The sequence below is a fragment of the Triplophysa rosa genome, linkage group LG5 (assembly GCF_024868665.1).
Source record: "Triplophysa rosa linkage group LG5, Trosa_1v2, whole genome shotgun sequence".
Lineage (NCBI taxonomy): Eukaryota > Metazoa > Chordata > Actinopteri > Cypriniformes > Nemacheilidae > Triplophysa > Triplophysa rosa.
In genome coordinates this window covers 9,659,139-9,675,961 of record NC_079894.1, presented here as the reverse complement: position 1 = coordinate 9,675,961, position 16,823 = coordinate 9,659,139, and the positions used below count along the sequence as shown (strand labels likewise).

At 38.5% G+C, this 16,823-nt stretch overlaps 2 protein-coding genes across 3 annotated transcripts; one reads left to right on the top strand and one right to left on the bottom strand.

Annotated features, from left to right (window-relative positions):
• The first annotated feature begins 948 nt into the window (after positions 1–948).
• nr2f6a (nuclear receptor subfamily 2, group F, member 6a) lies at positions 949–6,236 on the top strand. Of its 2 annotated transcripts, none has more exons than XM_057334712.1 (5): positions 949–1,070; positions 1,740–2,346; positions 2,463–2,557; positions 3,954–4,517; positions 4,773–6,236. In XM_057334712.1, exons 2-5 carry the CDS (start codon positions 2,078–2,080, stop codon positions 5,045–5,047), a joined length of 1,203 nt encoding a protein of 400 aa, XP_057190695.1. In that variant the 5' UTR covers positions 949–1,070; positions 1,740–2,077; the 3' UTR covers positions 5,048–6,236. The 2 variants fall into 2 exon arrangements, with proteins under 2 accessions (XP_057190695.1, XP_057190694.1); XM_057334711.1 differs by having other exon boundaries at positions 3,951–4,517; positions 4,773–6,235.
• Positions 6,237–6,412: 176 nt separating this feature from the next.
• zgc:154006 (uncharacterized protein LOC563016 homolog) lies at positions 6,413–15,577 on the bottom strand. Its single transcript, XM_057334713.1, is given in 13 exon segments — positions 6,413–6,620; positions 6,760–6,801; positions 6,953–7,124; positions 7,287–7,490; positions 7,569–7,702; positions 10,027–10,191; positions 10,283–11,032; positions 12,401–12,514; positions 12,623–12,673; positions 12,785–12,956; positions 13,272–13,480; positions 13,789–14,945; positions 15,476–15,577. Coding segments are annotated over 12 exon segments (3,243 nt in total). The 5' UTR covers positions 14,875–14,945; positions 15,476–15,577; the 3' UTR covers positions 6,413–6,476.
• Positions 15,578–16,823: the final 1,246 nt, after the last annotated feature.

Here is a 16,823-nt window from a genome sequence, read left to right as displayed (position 1 = left end):
TAAAACAGTGGACTCAAAATAACCAAACCTTGAATAGCAAGGTAATTAAATGAGCAATGCAATGCTTCGGCACATCCATTTTTAACAGGTTTTATATTATGGTTAGATATATTGATAACATGAGCAGCAAAGCACTGTTTTATTCTATTAAGAATATCTAAGAATGTGAGTTCAGACAGGCAGTTTGAGAAGGAAGTGGAGGCAGAGGGAGATGAGCGAATACATTGTTTTTCTCCTGAGTAAATTCATGTTCTGTTGAATAATTTATGTGGCCAGTTGACAGTGGTCATGTATCAACACAGCAAGATGTATGCCTGAGGACTTTCTCATTGTGCAAAAAAGGAATAAATATATTAGTCATTCCTCTTATAAAAGGAAAAAAGCTATGATCCTATGACCCTGTGAAGCTCACCTGCATTGTTTGATAATTAAATGTCAAAGTGTGTTTTTTATTCTTAGTTTTTAATGTTTCCTGCCCTGTGACCACATGCTACATAAATTGTGATTACTCACAATCTATGTTTAGACAGGCTTTTGTGTTTTCACTGTTATTTTCCCTGCTATATGCCATTAAAAGTTTTTCTATATGATTACGTGGACAGTAAAGCATTCTCTACAAACTTATACACATATTGTGCAATTTATATTATTAAAGAATAAAGCTATATGGTCTTTAAAAACGATTATGCATGACTACAAGCTTTTTTCTTGCGTGGGTTTGGCGTCATGTGGGCATTTTTGCAGTTCTTTGAAGCATGCCTGAGAGGTCACTGATCTCTCTGGAGCAAAACACCACATTCTTTTTTCTGCGTGCCCAGCAGAGCAGCCCTCGCTGCACTTTGACTTCTTTGTCCATATAAGGCAGTGGATACCATGGCAACCGCGGGCTTGAATAGCTGTGTCAAATCCCTACGCGTCCCCTTACCCACACACACACACACGCACGCACGCACGCACACACACACACACACTCCCTCACAGGCACGCGGCGCGCGCGCTCCACTGGACACTGGCTCGCGCGATCTCTTGTCCTCCTCGAGCCCGCGCGACTTATGCACTTTTTCGACAAGGTAGGAAATTTTAAATATATTTCCATGAATCGCGGAACCTACGCTAGTTTACGTCTCGGTGCGTTAACGGCTAGCAAAAACAGAGTGTTTGCCGAAGTCGAGAGTGAGGTATGTGGCTAAAGCTATGGCTCCACCCCTCCCCCTGCTCGAGTCAGATCGCTGGAGGTTAGGCCGCATGTTCGTTTCTGGCGCTCGTAAAAACCATGAAACGGGGCTTTAACCCGTGATCACGTATGAACCGTAAACGCGAGGTTGCGTTAATACTTCACTCGTGTCGTTATCGATTCGCTCTTTTTTATACAGCGCCACGTTAACTGTTAGAGGGACTCAAAAAGTCTGTCCTCATTTCACAACAAATACAGACTGCACTTCCTTGAACAAATAGTAGATCGCAAGCAGACGGTTTTTTATAGTAATGCAGTTTAAGTTTGTTTTTAAGTCATTTCTGTTTGTGTCCTTTTCATATGCTCGTTATTACTTTGACTAAGAATTGTAAAGGTCTGGCGTTACAGTAAATTCTTTGAGAACCAAAGAAGTCAAGAAAAGTTAGCCTCCTATAAAGTCATGAAAAATAAGTTCACTTATAAGAGAGAATTATGTTATGCTTGTTAATAATAACAGATTTCAAGAGTGATATTTTGGTGTTGAGTGACTTTTCATCTTTCACAGGTACTTGTTTCAATCGGAAACCCAATCGGGTTATAATGTCTGAATGAGACATTTTCAAAGGTACGGTTAAAGAAACTGCACCAAAATGTGAATATGATCAGCCGAGAAGGCAAAACAGAATGCACAGGCCACTGCCTCAAAACCAAAGTTGACTGACTCACAAAGAGTGACTCGGACTTGAGCATCCATGTGTCAAAAGAGACCACAGACAATTACCCGATCTAGAGGCCTTCATAACTTTTCTTTTTAGAACACGCAGCTGTCAAGAAAAGGGGTCAACCGTCTTTGCCAGCAGCACTTGGGGGACATTTTTTCTTAGTTGTGCTGATATCTAAGCAATGGCCATGGTGAGAGGGGGCTGGGGAGATCCCAATGGGGATACTAATGGACTTGGTGACAAGGGTTACCTGAGGGGAGATGAGGATGACGGGTCACAGCAAGGTGGTGGCAGCGACATGGAGGCTGCGGATGATGATAAAGGCTGTGTGGTGGACTGTGGGGTGTGCGGTGATAAGTCCAGTGGAAAACACTACGGCGTGTTTACCTGTGAGGGCTGCAAGAGCTTCTTCAAGAGGAGCATCCGACGAAACCTCAATTACACCTGCAGGTAATGAGAAGATTTGCTACTGTGTTTGTGTGCATGTTAGATGAGTGTTTTTTTTTGTCTTTAAGAAGCTGAATATTGCAACCTTTTATGTGAAATTATTTCGGTGTCTTTCTCAGATCAAACCGAGACTGCCAGATTGACCAACATCATCGCAACCAGTGTCAATACTGCCGTTTAAAGAAGTGTTTCAGAGTGGGAATGCGAAAAGAGGGTAAATATCTATTTGCATCATGAATCAGCTGAAAGGACCCTTCTCTATTTAGAAAAACGTTGTCATTTTTTAAGGAACAAAGTGGTTAGAGCATGGTGCTAGCAATGCCAAAGTCATGAGTTTGATCCCAGGAATTGCGCATACTTAGAAAGAAATGTATAGTATAATGCAATGAAAGTCGCTTTGGATAAAAGCGTCTGCCAAATGCATAAATGTAAATGTAAGAGTTAGGAACCTATCCAGAAAATGTACTGATCATGTTTCACTCCATGATCAAATGATAGCAAAACATAACTGCGCTTATGTATATGTAATATATATGATAATATATGGGTCAACGACGTATAACGACCACTTATCATGTGGTGCGACCAATAATATTAATATTTGTATTAAATTAAAAATAAAAGTATTTCTCATTGTTGTGGCTGAAATATGAATCTCTGATACAGTATGTTGTTGAAGTGAATGGTATTTTTAAAACATTTATATCAGTTGAATGCGATTCTCAGGAAAAAATAAGACGACATAATTATAGGACAAAAATATGATATTACTTACCAAAACTCAAAGAAATGCACATACTTTGTTAACACTTTAAATACTAAAGATTTGTAAAAAAAATTAAGCGTGTCAAAGAAATTGATTTTAGGATAAATCACGGTTGCACCACATGACATTTTTAAGGCTATGGCCAATTCGTAGATGAAAAACACTAAAATCACTCAATTTAACATTTCTGCATTCAAATTGCTACATATCTGTATTCTGCAATGTAATTTCTTAAATTTTCGGCATTTCGTTGATAATTAAGCACATTTTCCACCAAACTGTCATGTTAAAATAATGTAACATATTGTAGTGTTTGTGCCATTGCCTTAAATGTATGCTAATTGTATTTGAGTAACAGTTATATATTTGTCTTAATTCAATTGTCAAAACATTGTCATAATTCAACTGAATTTGTGAGATTCACCCAGTAGTCTAAACAAAGTTGGTCACTTGATCTTCTGTTTTGTTCATAACTTGTGGTTTAGTCAATTTAGAGATTTTAAAGAGATCGTCGTGATGTAGAAAATAGAAAAATTCTGTAGGACACAACACAAGCAATCTTAAGGGAAGAGTCTCTTTTTCTGTTTTTAAATTCTAAACCTAAGCAATTTAAATACATTTTTTATCATTATTCTGAAAGTCATTAGGTTAACATCTAGAACATTTCCTTCGAAAGTATTTTTCGTTTCCCCATGTCCTTGTGTTATCAAGAATTAGTTGTTTCTAATCCTTAAGGTCGGTCATCTGACTCTGCCAGATGTCCCATGCTGTGGGTTAGCACAGGACACTTGGCTCATCTATCCATCATAACAGTGCCTTCCTCTTCCCTCTCTCCCTTTAGCAGTTCAGCGCGGACGCATCCCTCCGTCGCATTCCAACCTCAGCCCATCCACAACTCCAGTGGGCGGTAATGCTGGAAGCGGCGTGAACGAGTTCTACAACGGGCAGCCGGTCTCTGAGCTCATTTCACAGCTTCTGCGGGCAGAGCCCTACCCCAACAGCCGCTACACCCATCAATACAGCCAACAGATGCAGGGGGGCAGCAGCGGATCCTCCATGGGCATCGACAGCATCTGTGAGCTGGCCGCCAGACTTCTCTTCAGCATCATTGAATGGGCCAGAAACATTCCTCACTTTCCTGAGCTGCCCGTGTCTGAGCAGGTGGCCCTGCTACGGCTCAGCTGGAGCGAACTGTTTATTCTAAACGCAGCCCAATCTGCCCTGCCGCTGCACATGGCTCCGCTGCTGGCCGCAGCAGGCTTTCACTCCTCTCCTATGTCAGCCGAGAGGGTGGTGGCCTTCATGGACCAGGTGCGTGTCTTCCAGGACCAAGTGGAGAAGCTGACCCGTCTGCAGGTGGATTCAGCAGAGTACAGCTGTCTCAAGGCCATAGCTCTCTTCTCACCAGGTGGGTCAACTGAAGTACTTAAGGATAACTTTTTGGCAGAATGTTGTGTTTTATCTGAAGTTTTGATGTGTGATTGTGGTTTGTTTTTGATGATTTAATACTAGCGCCCTCTACTGGATAAGATGTGAGCGATCAATTTTTAAATCATGCATATATTTTAGCAGTAGGTTTGTGCCTTGGGATTTGAACCCATGATCTTGTTGCTAGTGCCATTTTGTGCCAGTAGAACTGTAGGTCTCTGCATTTGTTTTTTAGATGCTTGTGGACTGACAGACCCAGCTCACATCGAAAGCCTGCAGGAAAAAGCTCAAGTGGCCCTGACTGAGTACGAGCGCATGCAGTATCCCGGGCAGCCCCAGCGCTTTGGGCGGCTGCTATTGCGACTGCCCGCTCTGAGGGCGGTACCCGCCAACCTCATCTCTCAGCTCTTCTTCATGAGGCTTGTAGGGAAAACACCCATCGAGACGCTTATCCGTGACATGCAGCTCTCTGGGAGCTCCATTAGTTGGCCCTACGTTCCAGGACAATAATCATCAGACACGATAACAGAGCAGTACTTTGACAAACTTTCTCTGACTTGAGTTTTTTAAGTCAGGCATTAACACCCAATATTGGCTGTGTTATTCAATGCAACAGGGTCATACTTATGAATCACTAGTATGTTGCAGTTGAGCCATGTTCTGTGAACTGTTTTATGATGCCCAAAACCATTCTCGAAAGTTTGTTTATGACAAACTTTTTGCCAGTTGAGGTTGAGATACCAGGTACAGTTTTGGAATGAGTTCTGTCGGTTAAGTTTGAACATGAACGTTACTTTAATGTTATCAAAATCACTTTGGACTGCCGCTGGAGGTTTGGTTCTTGGACTACCAGAGAGTGTAAACACATTCCATGATCCAATCTGAAACAGAATTGAAGTTTAGGCATTTACCCGATCAATCATATTGTGTTATTTAAACAGAGATTGAAGTTTGGAGGGAAATGCTTTTTTATTAACCATTTGGCAAATTCATGACTATTTGTTCTACTTTGTTGACTCAAGACAGAAGTCTACTGCAGACGTACCTCTTCAGCATTGTTTTATGTTTTTAATCCCAACTCGCATTCTGCATTTCAGATGTTATAAATGAATGGCAAAATGAAGTAATTGTAGTTTTCAGATATGAAACCAGTGAACTTTTTCTACATGGATGTGTTGTTGATCCACATACTGACAATTGTGTGTCTTACAGCTGATTATGCATGGTTTGTGTTCTTCTGTTTTGTTTTTTGTTCCTTGTTTTTTAGACCTACACCAGTTAAGAAAAACTGGTAATGACATCAGACTTATGTATGTTGACCAAGAAAAAAATACCTCTGTTATGATGGATGATCTGGCATTCGTGGCTGTATTCATTTTAAAGTGTAACACACCTGAGCTGCTCATTTCACACTAAAGAGGAATGATTGGATATATATATATGATTGGTTTGTTATGAATGCTATTTTGTCTTGTGTGGAGCAGTGCTCTAGTGAGCACAGTTGACGGCATGTGGCATTGGCTCTTGTTGTGAGATGTAATTTTTCTAGCCTTAGCATACATGACTAATATTACCTCATATTTAGGCCTTGAAACATAGACGGTCTAATATACACAAATCAAAACATGCAATGTGTACAGTTTTCATTTTAATATCTTTGTCTTTTTAAATATTTGTGTATGACAGCTTGATTAAACAAAAGTATCATACATTGACTTATACTTGAGCAATTATTTGTTCACACGCTTTTAAATGTAAGGAAAATGAGTTTGCATTCAGTTGGTTTGGAGAAACTTTATATCACAACTGCAAAGGCGATTTTTACCTATGCTTATATTACACAGGAGAAACATTAACTATTTACAAAACTCACTTTAAACCATTTAAGAAAGCTGAGCAAGTCACTAACATTTAGCTGAAAAAAAGTGCTATATAAGTTTTACACAAAGAAATCCTGATCATAGGCAGCGTAAGCATTCTCTCTCCTAGGCGCTTTGTCATAATCTTTGACCAGTTGCTTGATATGAAACAGTTCTTGCCTTAGTTTCTTACACTGGTGCTTCTTAGTCTGGTATTCTGGAGACTAAAGAATGAATAAGAATATTAGTGATCCATGGACAAAAACAATAAACAAGTTGGTCATGAAAAAAATATTAACTCCATTAGCAAATACATTTTGCATAATTCAGAGGGCCAACAATCTGTAATAAGAATTTACGTACCCTCTTTAGATCCTTAAGTCGATTATATTCGTCAGCCACAGCCTGAGACAGAAAGAATATGCCATAAAACTGGAATATATTGCTCTACATGGGGAACTATGTGCTATTGGATTATAACAGTACTAAAATTTGCATTCATGCTAATGTCAAGTTTTGGTATGAAGTGCACTAATACAGATTTCTTACTCCCTACCTGGAATTTAGTGGACTCTTCATGAAGGGTGTCCAACTCTCGGCTCAGTTTATTCATTTGGTCACTGGTGTCATCCATCTCTGCACACAGATTCTTATACACAGGGAGGGCTGCATCGAACTGTTTTTTGTACTGTCTGCGCTGTTCATCTGTTGTTATTTCTGAATAAGAGCTATAGCAAAAAAATCACAAAATAATACCTTGAAAAAAGATCAGAACTAGACAACATTTTGTCTCCAGAAACTTGTTTCTCAAAATCAGAAAGCTGATTTTGAGCAGCACAACTTGGAGCCACACAAGAAAGTATTGAAAAATAATTCATAATGAAACTCACTCCTCCAACTGATGTGTTTCTAATTCATTCGCTGATTCTCCTCCGGTTGTGTAACCTGTCTCGCAGAGAACATCTTGAACGTCATAAGTGTCCGGCTTCTGCGCCAAGGTACTCTGGACTTCAAATTCCTCCACAGGACTGGAGTTCATCCATTGATTCTGGTACAGCGGTTCTGGGGAGGATCCGTTTGCATTCTCAGAACATCTTGAAAAGAAAAAAGCAATAATAATAGTCAACGTTTGTGTTAGCAGGAAGTTCTTGTTCAGAAATGAGACTACTCACACATCGCTTTTGTACGCTCCCTCGCTGTGCACGCTTACTGTTCCTTCAGTGTAGGAGGTAAAGCTGTTCTCTGCTTTCAGATTAGGGGTAGCCTTCTCTGATAAAACCACAGTGGGGGTGTATTGAGTGCTTTTCTGGAACAAATTGTGCATAAGTGTTGAAACCAAAAGACCACAGAACAACATGATAATTCATTTGGGTCAAATTCAAAGAATGCTGCTGAATGACACAAAGAACTGCCATTATTGAGAGAAGCACATTTACTTACTAATGGGAACAGAAACATCTCTCAATAAACTATTTTTTTGTGTTTTGGATAATAAAGTTATTCAGTCCTTCTGGAGTAAAAAGCTCTAATATGTTGAGGCAAAATGATACATTCATGTCTTAATTTAGTCAGAAAATCTAACCAAAATTTTACCCTCTGCGCACTGTAGTGTATATGCCATGTAAACAAACAAGTTGTTAAAAACATGCCTCCGTCCATGTCTTATCTTGGCTAGGGTGGTGGGCCAGAACTGCCACTGATGGCCCCTCAAAAACAATTACGTGCACGACGATCCTGAATGTGAAAGCCAGACTGGGGAACAATTAGAGACACCATTACAGATATATCTGAACAATACCGTATCGTAAGACCCTAAGAGACCACTTCAGACACTTTGCATAACACAATGCACTGAGACATAATAAATCTTTCACAACACAATTATCCTATCCTCACACACATGGCCAATTTCCTCAAACAAAGCGAAATGATTTTGGCTTCAGGAAACACACTTGATGACAGCTGCACACAGTGCTGCCTGTTCAAAAATACCTGAGCGTATTGTCTTAACAACAACATGCTGCTGACGAATAACATTTCCAGGAAAGTCACATCATATTCCAAGAATTCTGAAGTAGCTCACAATAAAAGCAACATAAACTCAATGTGCACCTTATAAAAAGCTTTCCTGAAGCTTTTGAATGTTTCTTTTACGCCACGTCATTACAAAACAATTCTGTTGTTTAGAATGTATTAAAATGATTGTTTTATATCTGTATGAAAATGATTTTGTGTATTTATTCTGATAATTGCACCAGATGATATTTCTTACGAGTAATGAGCAGAAGCCAACTAGAAACTTAACGCTAAAGCAAACCTACATTTGGATAATGACATGCATGCAGCCATTTTTTCCCACAGCTGCCATCTGTTTTTTTAAATAAACAACAGCGATTCATGTATCAGATATGCAGTAATTGAAACAGTTGTCTGTGACTGTGCAACGGGCCCAGGTTGCTGACCGTACTTTATTCAGTTTCAATTTAAAGTACATTAGTGAATGATTAACAATCAGAAAAACAATACAGATCATAGCACTGGTTTTACTGCACTCCCCTGAAATCTGAGTAGCATGTTTAAGATTCAATAATGTGCCCAACAATTCCAATTCATTGTACCAGTATTCTTATGGCGAAGCTCTATTGAAATTTGACCATGTTCCGGTTGCCAAACAAGTGATTTCAGACACGTAATTCACTAGTTAATGAATACCCGCAGTGAAACTTACACTTAGCTTTCCTGTGGCTCAGTGGTTAACAATGAAGATAAACCTATATCTTATGCTTGTTATATTATAAATATAAATAATAATAGTATAAAATAATATATTATTAACAGTGTGTTATCTGCATTTTTGCTTGTACAAATGTACAGTATATTTGTCAACTACCATTTTGCAGGTTTTATAAACTCACATCTTGCGTCACTTTCCTTATCAAATAAATGTATCTTTATTTAAGAATTTTTAGATATTTGTAATAGAAAACAAAATTTTCTTTTCGTTTTCGCACATCTCTTTTAATGATACTCTATAGAGTAAATACTTGCTATTGCAATACAAAACTAAACATGCAAGTTGCATTATAAAATGCAGTAAACATCATATCGTCGCTGTCTTTCTGAAACATCGTATGTCCAAATTTGCTGTTTTTCAGGAAATGAAAAAAAACACTGTACTTTTTAAATGATTATACTGTGTTCTCTAAACTGACAATCCTTTTTAATCATTTTTATTGGCTAGATATTTGCAAAACCCAGTGACAAATATAACGGGTGACTAATAATAATGATTTATGGCAAAAAATCATGAAATATGGAGATACAAGGTTTTACAAAGACAGCAGCGATATGCTTTGGATTAATCCTCTGGTGGATGTTCAGGTTGCATGCAAGTTTAAGATAAATTGGTCCCAAGCTGTGGTTCGCTATACTAAAACAAGACACTATAATCTATAATCCTAAAACAGGACCCAAATCGTCTGAACCAAACTTGATCCAAATCTTATCCAAATAATCCTAAACATTTTTTTACAGTTTTAAATACTGCAATCACAAATGAAGCCTAAAATATTTCAGAATCAGGAATTCTCTAATCCAAATGAATCAATGAACTGGCACTTATGAACTCACCCAGTCTTGTGTGTTCTGGCTCCTTACTGTTCTGAGGATAGGTGGCTCCTCCCAGTAGATATTAGGCTTACCATGGCGCCACATTTTGCTTCGAGTCTTGTGTGCAAACCAGGCCGCCACTACCAGAGCAACCATGACGAAAAGCCCACAAACCAGTGCCACAGCCTGCAGTTAAGATAAAAAACTGTTTAATATTACAGTGATACCACATGTTCAGAACATGTAAGAAGTGAGATTTATATCTTTACATACTGACCTCCTCGGGATCCATAAAGCAGTAGTGATAGAGGTATCGATTAAATGAAGGGTATGCACCGGGGAAGCCTGTGCCTACTCCGGCACTGATGCTGGGTGTCCCTAATGACGTCTGACACATCATCAGGACCGGATTGTATAAAACGCTTTGTGAACTTTGTGCTGTTGGATTAACCCCTATCACAAATATGATGTCTATTATACACTGAAGAACAGCTAGAACCACATCCACCACCAAAACTGTCAGATAAAACGTTTTTCCACGAACGCATCGTATCTTAGAAAAACTGACCACTAGGATGGTCAACGAAATGACAAAATTAATGGCTGCCATTGAGATCATGGCCGATTTTGCCGAATATGGTGTCATATAAGAGCTTTGATAGCCATAAGTTCCCCCGTAGTACCCCGATCCAACGCCCGTGCCAAAGCCCCCGGATCCAGCAACGTAAACCCCCAGGCTGCCCTCGAAGCCGTGCATGTCCCAAACTAGAGTGGATGCGACACAGGCGAAAATAACAAAACAGAGCAGTGCAGTCAATCCCTCCATAGTTTTCACGATGCCGGGGGGTGAGAACCATCTGTAGAAGTGCTGAGGGTTTCCTTCCCCCTGAGGAGCGTCAGGCACTGGAGAGTATAAGCCATACTCGCTCCTTTGAGAGTAGAAACTTCTGGATGTGTAGATGTTTGATGGGGCGATGTAGTGTGGGCTGTATTGTGGTGGGCTGTCATACATGATTCAACCGAGAATCTGAAAGAGAAATGAGATCAAGACAAAGAAAATGTATTTCCCATGAATCAATCCAACAGCCTCATTTAGTAATGATGTTTGAAATGATGGCATTTGTTTGGGCAGACGTTTTAGCGCTCTCAATAGCACAGACAACATTCTCACTCTGGAGGTAAGTGCTCTCCAGCTCTAAACATCATTGCCCTTCATCATTCTGATGCAATTCAGATGAGATGGTCTTAATAATTCAGAGAAACATGAGCAGATGCAATCAATGGAGATTTCCACTACACTCTCTTCCTCATGTTACTGTTGCTTCCTCCATATGGAACATAAAGACATTGCATGCGTATAAAAACAGGAATGTTTTTATTACTCTTATCCTTTTAGTTAATTATGCTGTGGGTCAGAGAGGGTGAGCTGCACACCTGTGGTAACTTGAATAGAGTGAATAAATAATGCAAGAGCTGAAAATCAACCTTGACATGGTTAGAACAGACTCACAGGTGCATGTTTAAAGGACAGATATTCAAAAATAAAAACAGGATTTTTCTTTTGAACCTAAGGCAGAGTAGTGCACGTTTTTGTTTGTTGAATTAATAACACATTTTTCAACAAAGTCGTTTTTCAGATTTTAAACAATAATGTTTGAGATTTGTATGATTCTAAAAGATCTGACAGTTGCACTTAAATTGCCATGGTATGAAAGAGAAAATACTGTTTACGAAGTACTGTTCGTTTTAGTGCTTACAAATTGCACTGATGTCATTATGAAAGGTCTGTCATTTTTAGTCAATATTTTATACAATCAAAACATCATGTAACTTACCATAAAGTTGTTTTACGTGGTCCAGCTTTTCTAAGCTTGATAGTTTCCCGTTAAGTAAGGTTTAACGTCTGAGCTGTCCGTTCGATGAATACCCGAGACTGTGCTTGTGCAGACAGTGACTTGCGTGGAAGAGCTGGGCCTGAAACCGAAAACCCTATACAGCCCGTTGCTACAGACACAGTTCGTCTTAATGGCTCCTTAGTGGGTCGAAAGTGCAAGAAGTTGGATTAATGATTGTAAATGTTCACTCTAAAGCTACAACATCTGGGGTGTTTCCCAGGAGATGTTGAACTAGTATTTGTACACATTCCATGTTTATAATAATGAGTTTTGTTTTTGCGATGTTCCATTTGTAGGAAAATGTTTTCTCTTTGAAATTTCCTTTTGATTTTTCCAAATAATAAAATAATTAAAAGAGAAAGAGAAACACTATACTGCAATTCTGTACATAAAAGTATTGTTATATATAAATATATGGATTGGTTTGAAAAACAAAATTAATATTGTGTAATTTGTAAAAACATAATCATTGCAAAATATAAATGTTCGATTTTCTGTTAATTTCTGTCCTTTGAAGAGAAATTCTGGTCAAAATTACGAATCCTCATCTTGATGTGGCTTAGTTTCGCTTTCAGATATTCACACCGTTCCTTCTTCTCCAGAAAGTATGGATCCTTGCATATGAGAAGATAAAAAATAAACTACATTAAATATTTCCTTTTCATGTACGACACTTTGCTTGTATGACACACTGTCTAACCATTTAGAACAAAATAACTTACATTCTTTTTTTCTTCATACGTTTTCAATAAGCTTTTGATCCTCTTACGCTCCTAATCAAACATGAAACGTTTAAAAAGAAGTTAAACACGTCTAAGAAACGCCGTTTTGTTAAATGATCTAAAAAATGTAATACAGAGGAAATCCACAGTATCATTTCTCACCGCAGTGTTGCTCGGGTTCTTGAGGAGTTGACTCATTGTGTTGTCCAATTCTTGAAACTTCATTAAAGTGACTGTGATCTCTCTGTGTAGTTCTTTGTACTCTTGGTACTGGTCATTGAAGACCGCTTTGTATTTCTCTCTGTCTTCCACTGAATGGATTTCAGGATACTTTCTGTCATATAAACAATAAAAATAATCCATTGTCCAATTTCACTTCAACGGTAACACCTATGGAGGATATATTGTACCGACATGTTTTTAGAATCTCGTTTTAGAATCTAAGTAATGAAATGGCAGCATTACACCTCCACATGACTAGAAAACATTCTCTAGAAAATGTCCATTTAAAGTGCCTTCATATATCACAGTTCTCTTAAACCTGCATAAAATATACAGATGAAAAAACAATGTTAGAGCCTTCAGCAATGTAAGCTCCGGATACTGGATATATTTATTAGACCGGAAATACACATTGAAGAAAACTAACATGATATAGTCAGCGATGACTTTGGGTTTAGGGATGTGTCCTATTGGAATAGCTCCAGTTAAAATCTCCCGCGCTTGTGTTCTCTCCAAGGCATCGGGCAGCTTGCTCTCTTTCAGAAAGCTTTGATTCATTTCATCTTTAAATGAAATTTTCTTGGATCTTGAGGAACTGCCCATATTGGATGTAAATTCCAGAGACTGGTGCTGTAACTAAAAGAAATTGAACATTACTATTTATTCATAACGGTAAAGTAATCAGAAATAAGTTATTTTATTCGCTTGATGTGCATACAATGTGAAGCAAAACCATGTGATCTACATTATAATTTTAACACTAAGAAACAATATAGAAATATACAGTGTATTCATAAACAAGCTCAAATTTATGAAATATACAGTATGACACAAAATTTAACATTATAATGGGTTCTAATGCGTTCTATTGTCTCTTGTCGCGTCGCATAGCGCCACGCCGCATCTGGTATAGACACGGTGACGGTGTGACTAGGAAAATTTACCTGTCGGTTTCCCTGGTTGTTTGTTCGGCTTGTCACAGCCTCCCTCTCTCGACGGGCAGCTTCATGCCTCCACATTCTAAGACACACCAGGAAACTTATCAAGTACATGAGCATGTTGATGAATATAAATGCTGTTCCAGCCATCTGACCCCCCTGTACACGACAGAGGTTAGACAGGATGGGGTTGACGCCGATGGTCATGAAGCAAAGTCCACCGCGATTCAGATCATTCACATAAACGATACCGGCCGACATGTACAAGAGAAAAATGACAAGATTCATGATGGCCTCCGTAAGTGGCCACCATCTGGAATCCAGCAAGATAGTTCGGTAATACATTGTTAGCCCCAAAACCAAAAGAATCATGGTCAACATCCATGCCAGTCCAACGACTACCAACACGAAGGGTGTCATGGGTCCATTGTATCGGTAACCTTGCATATCACCCAATGGCCTGTAAAGGTTTGACCATTCACTGTCTCTCTGAATATAAGCACAAACACAGGCAAAAACCATCCCTCCGAATAGAAGTTCAAGGCCAGCGAGCAGTCTTAAAAGACCAGGCCAAGATTTTAAATAGGAGTATTTTAACTTGTATACCTCTAGCTTCTCAGCATAATACTCGGCAGGGTGGATACTGGTCAGTTCTGATTCAACAAGAGTATCGTACATGCATCCCGTTGAGTCAGAGGCCAAATTTGGTTTGAGGTCATCATCCTGGGGACTATCCCAATGTTTTCTGTCTGGCAGTGGAGTAACAGGTGGACTACACTGTGTCCCGTTGGGCAGTATTTTAATGCCCACTATGTAGGACGAATGTGATTCAGTATCAGCCTTTCTCCATTTCTTAAGCAGACCAGCCCAAGGTTTCAGGAAGACGCTTTTCTTTGACTTCTCCGTTACGTCCTTGTCCTTCTGCCCGGCTGAAAAACTACTCGATATATAAGGGGAGTCGCTCAGGTCCTCAGAGCTGTCGTCAGCTTGGCTTTTACAAAGAGTCTCCTTGCCATGCGCCCTGTTGAAATCTTCACTGTGTGAGGATGAGACGTCATCAAAACATGTCTCTGATCTGCTCAGGCCCTTCATTTTGCTTTGGTGGATGAAAATATCATGGACTTCCTACCATTGACTGTTCACATTAGAGGATATCCAACCAACTAAAAAATAAACAAAGATATTTACACATTTGGCAGAAGCTTTTATAAACAAGCCATTCAAGGTAAACATTATATAGTATGTTTATATAGTATGACTCAATAGTTGTTATTTTTTCCTCTCAAAGTGCATCATGTACTTCACGCCCATATGCTTTTGGATAGTTTCAGCAGTAACATCAAAAACAAACGTTACGTATGTGGCCCAAACTTAACCTCCGCACAGAATCAATAACTGTTGTTTTAGATTAATTAAATACAATTAATATACAATAAAATATTAATATGATTTTAAATGTATTTAAAGTAAATCTAAGATAAATTCTTATATTATAACCAAACAGGGTCGGGCGTTCATTTTGGCCAGCACGTGCGTCCGATGAAACCGTCCGTTACAAGTAGCCACCGTGTCCGATTATCAACTGAAAAGAAGTTGAACTTTGTTCTTCTTAACATTCATCCAGTAAAACATATTAGAAATATTATCCCTGAATAAATTTCTTCCATCACAACAATGAATAATAAAGCCTCACCTTGTTAGCAGCAGACTGTCACTGAGAATGTCTGGGACAAAATGGCTTTATAAAGTAAAGTAAAGAAAGTACGATAAAACGTGACTCAGTGTGTAATTAAGCTGAAGCAGAGCTTAAACATTAAACCTGCAGTGCCTGCTGCCTCGGTAACGCGCACAGACCCGCGCCAATTAATGTTTACTCACAGCTGCTCTTGATAACACAACTTTCCTTATTTCTAAAACTCTGAAAGATTATTGTGTGTTTACTTTATTTTAATCTTTGGTATAACTATTTAATAATCCATTTACAAAAACTCTTTTGTTTCCTTGTCGTGCGCATTGAACTTTGTTCTGTTATTTGGAGTCTGGCCAGTAGAGGGCAGAGCAATGATGTATTTCACAAATCTAACGTCACTCATCAAGCTCAACTAAATGCTCATGTTTCGTTAATGCGAGTGAAATCATTTCTCCTGAAACGGATAGAAATGCATAACCCGTTGATCAGTGTTTATGAAAGTCAGCGATACTTATGACCAAAAAGTAGGCTACTGGAAACATTTGTGTAGATGGTGCACGTAAAAACACAGAAACAGCCCAATTATTTTTTAGCAATTGTTGAATACGAAATGGTGCGAACAATTTACACGGAGCAAGAGCAGAACGTCTTGTCTGCCCTTACGCAAAGAAAATATATTTTCCTAGGCTATTAACTAATATATTAATATGTATTTGAAAATATAGAGAATAATACATTGATATTATTTTGAAATATTACGATAGGTAGCCTATAGGCCTACTGAATAATACATAATTGCCGTTATCATATATTTAAAATATTTGCACTCTACTGAAATGTATTATTTAATATGTTGCAGTCTATATTTTCCAGTATTAGGCCTACCATGTATTTTTGTTTCGTGAAGGTGGTAGAAAAAGAGCTTAATAGAATAAAAACGTAACACGTAAACAACAATGAACATTTACTCACCTTAAAGTTTCTCAAAATCTGTAAAAATGTCTTTGTTCTGATGGACACAAAAGAAGATATTTTGAAGAATGTAGCAAAGCAAACAGTTCTGGGGCACTTTTGACTGCTATTGTCATTTTTCCTACTATGGTAGGCCTAATGGTGACCAAAAACTGTTTGGTTACAAGCATGTTCTCTGTGTTCTTCACATTTATACAGATTTGGTACACTTCGAGGATGAATAAACGAGGACAGAATTTTTATGTTTGGGTGAACTGTCCCTTTAAGCATTGGATCTGAAATAATATGCATTAGAAATCATTTGAAACTAAATTTGACTAAACCAAGAAACTAAAGGGATGCTTATCATGATCAGTCAGAGAAGCATCTCATTACACTA

What these genes read in the sequence shown, in the direction of transcription:
- nr2f6a (XM_057334711.1), top strand. Translation starts at nt 2,078, where the DNA reads ATGGCCATGGTGAGAGGGGGCTGGGGAGATCCCAATGGGGATACTAAT. An exon ending in AACCTCAATTACACCTGCAG is followed by an intron (nt 2,347 to 2,462) that starts GTAATGAGAAGA and finishes TGTCTTTCTCAG; the next exon opens with ATCAAACCGAGACTGCCAGA. An exon ending in AGTGGGAATGCGAAAAGAGG is followed by an intron (nt 2,558 to 3,950) that starts GTAAATATCTAT and finishes CTCTCCCTTTAG; the next exon opens with CAGTTCAGCGCGGACGCATC.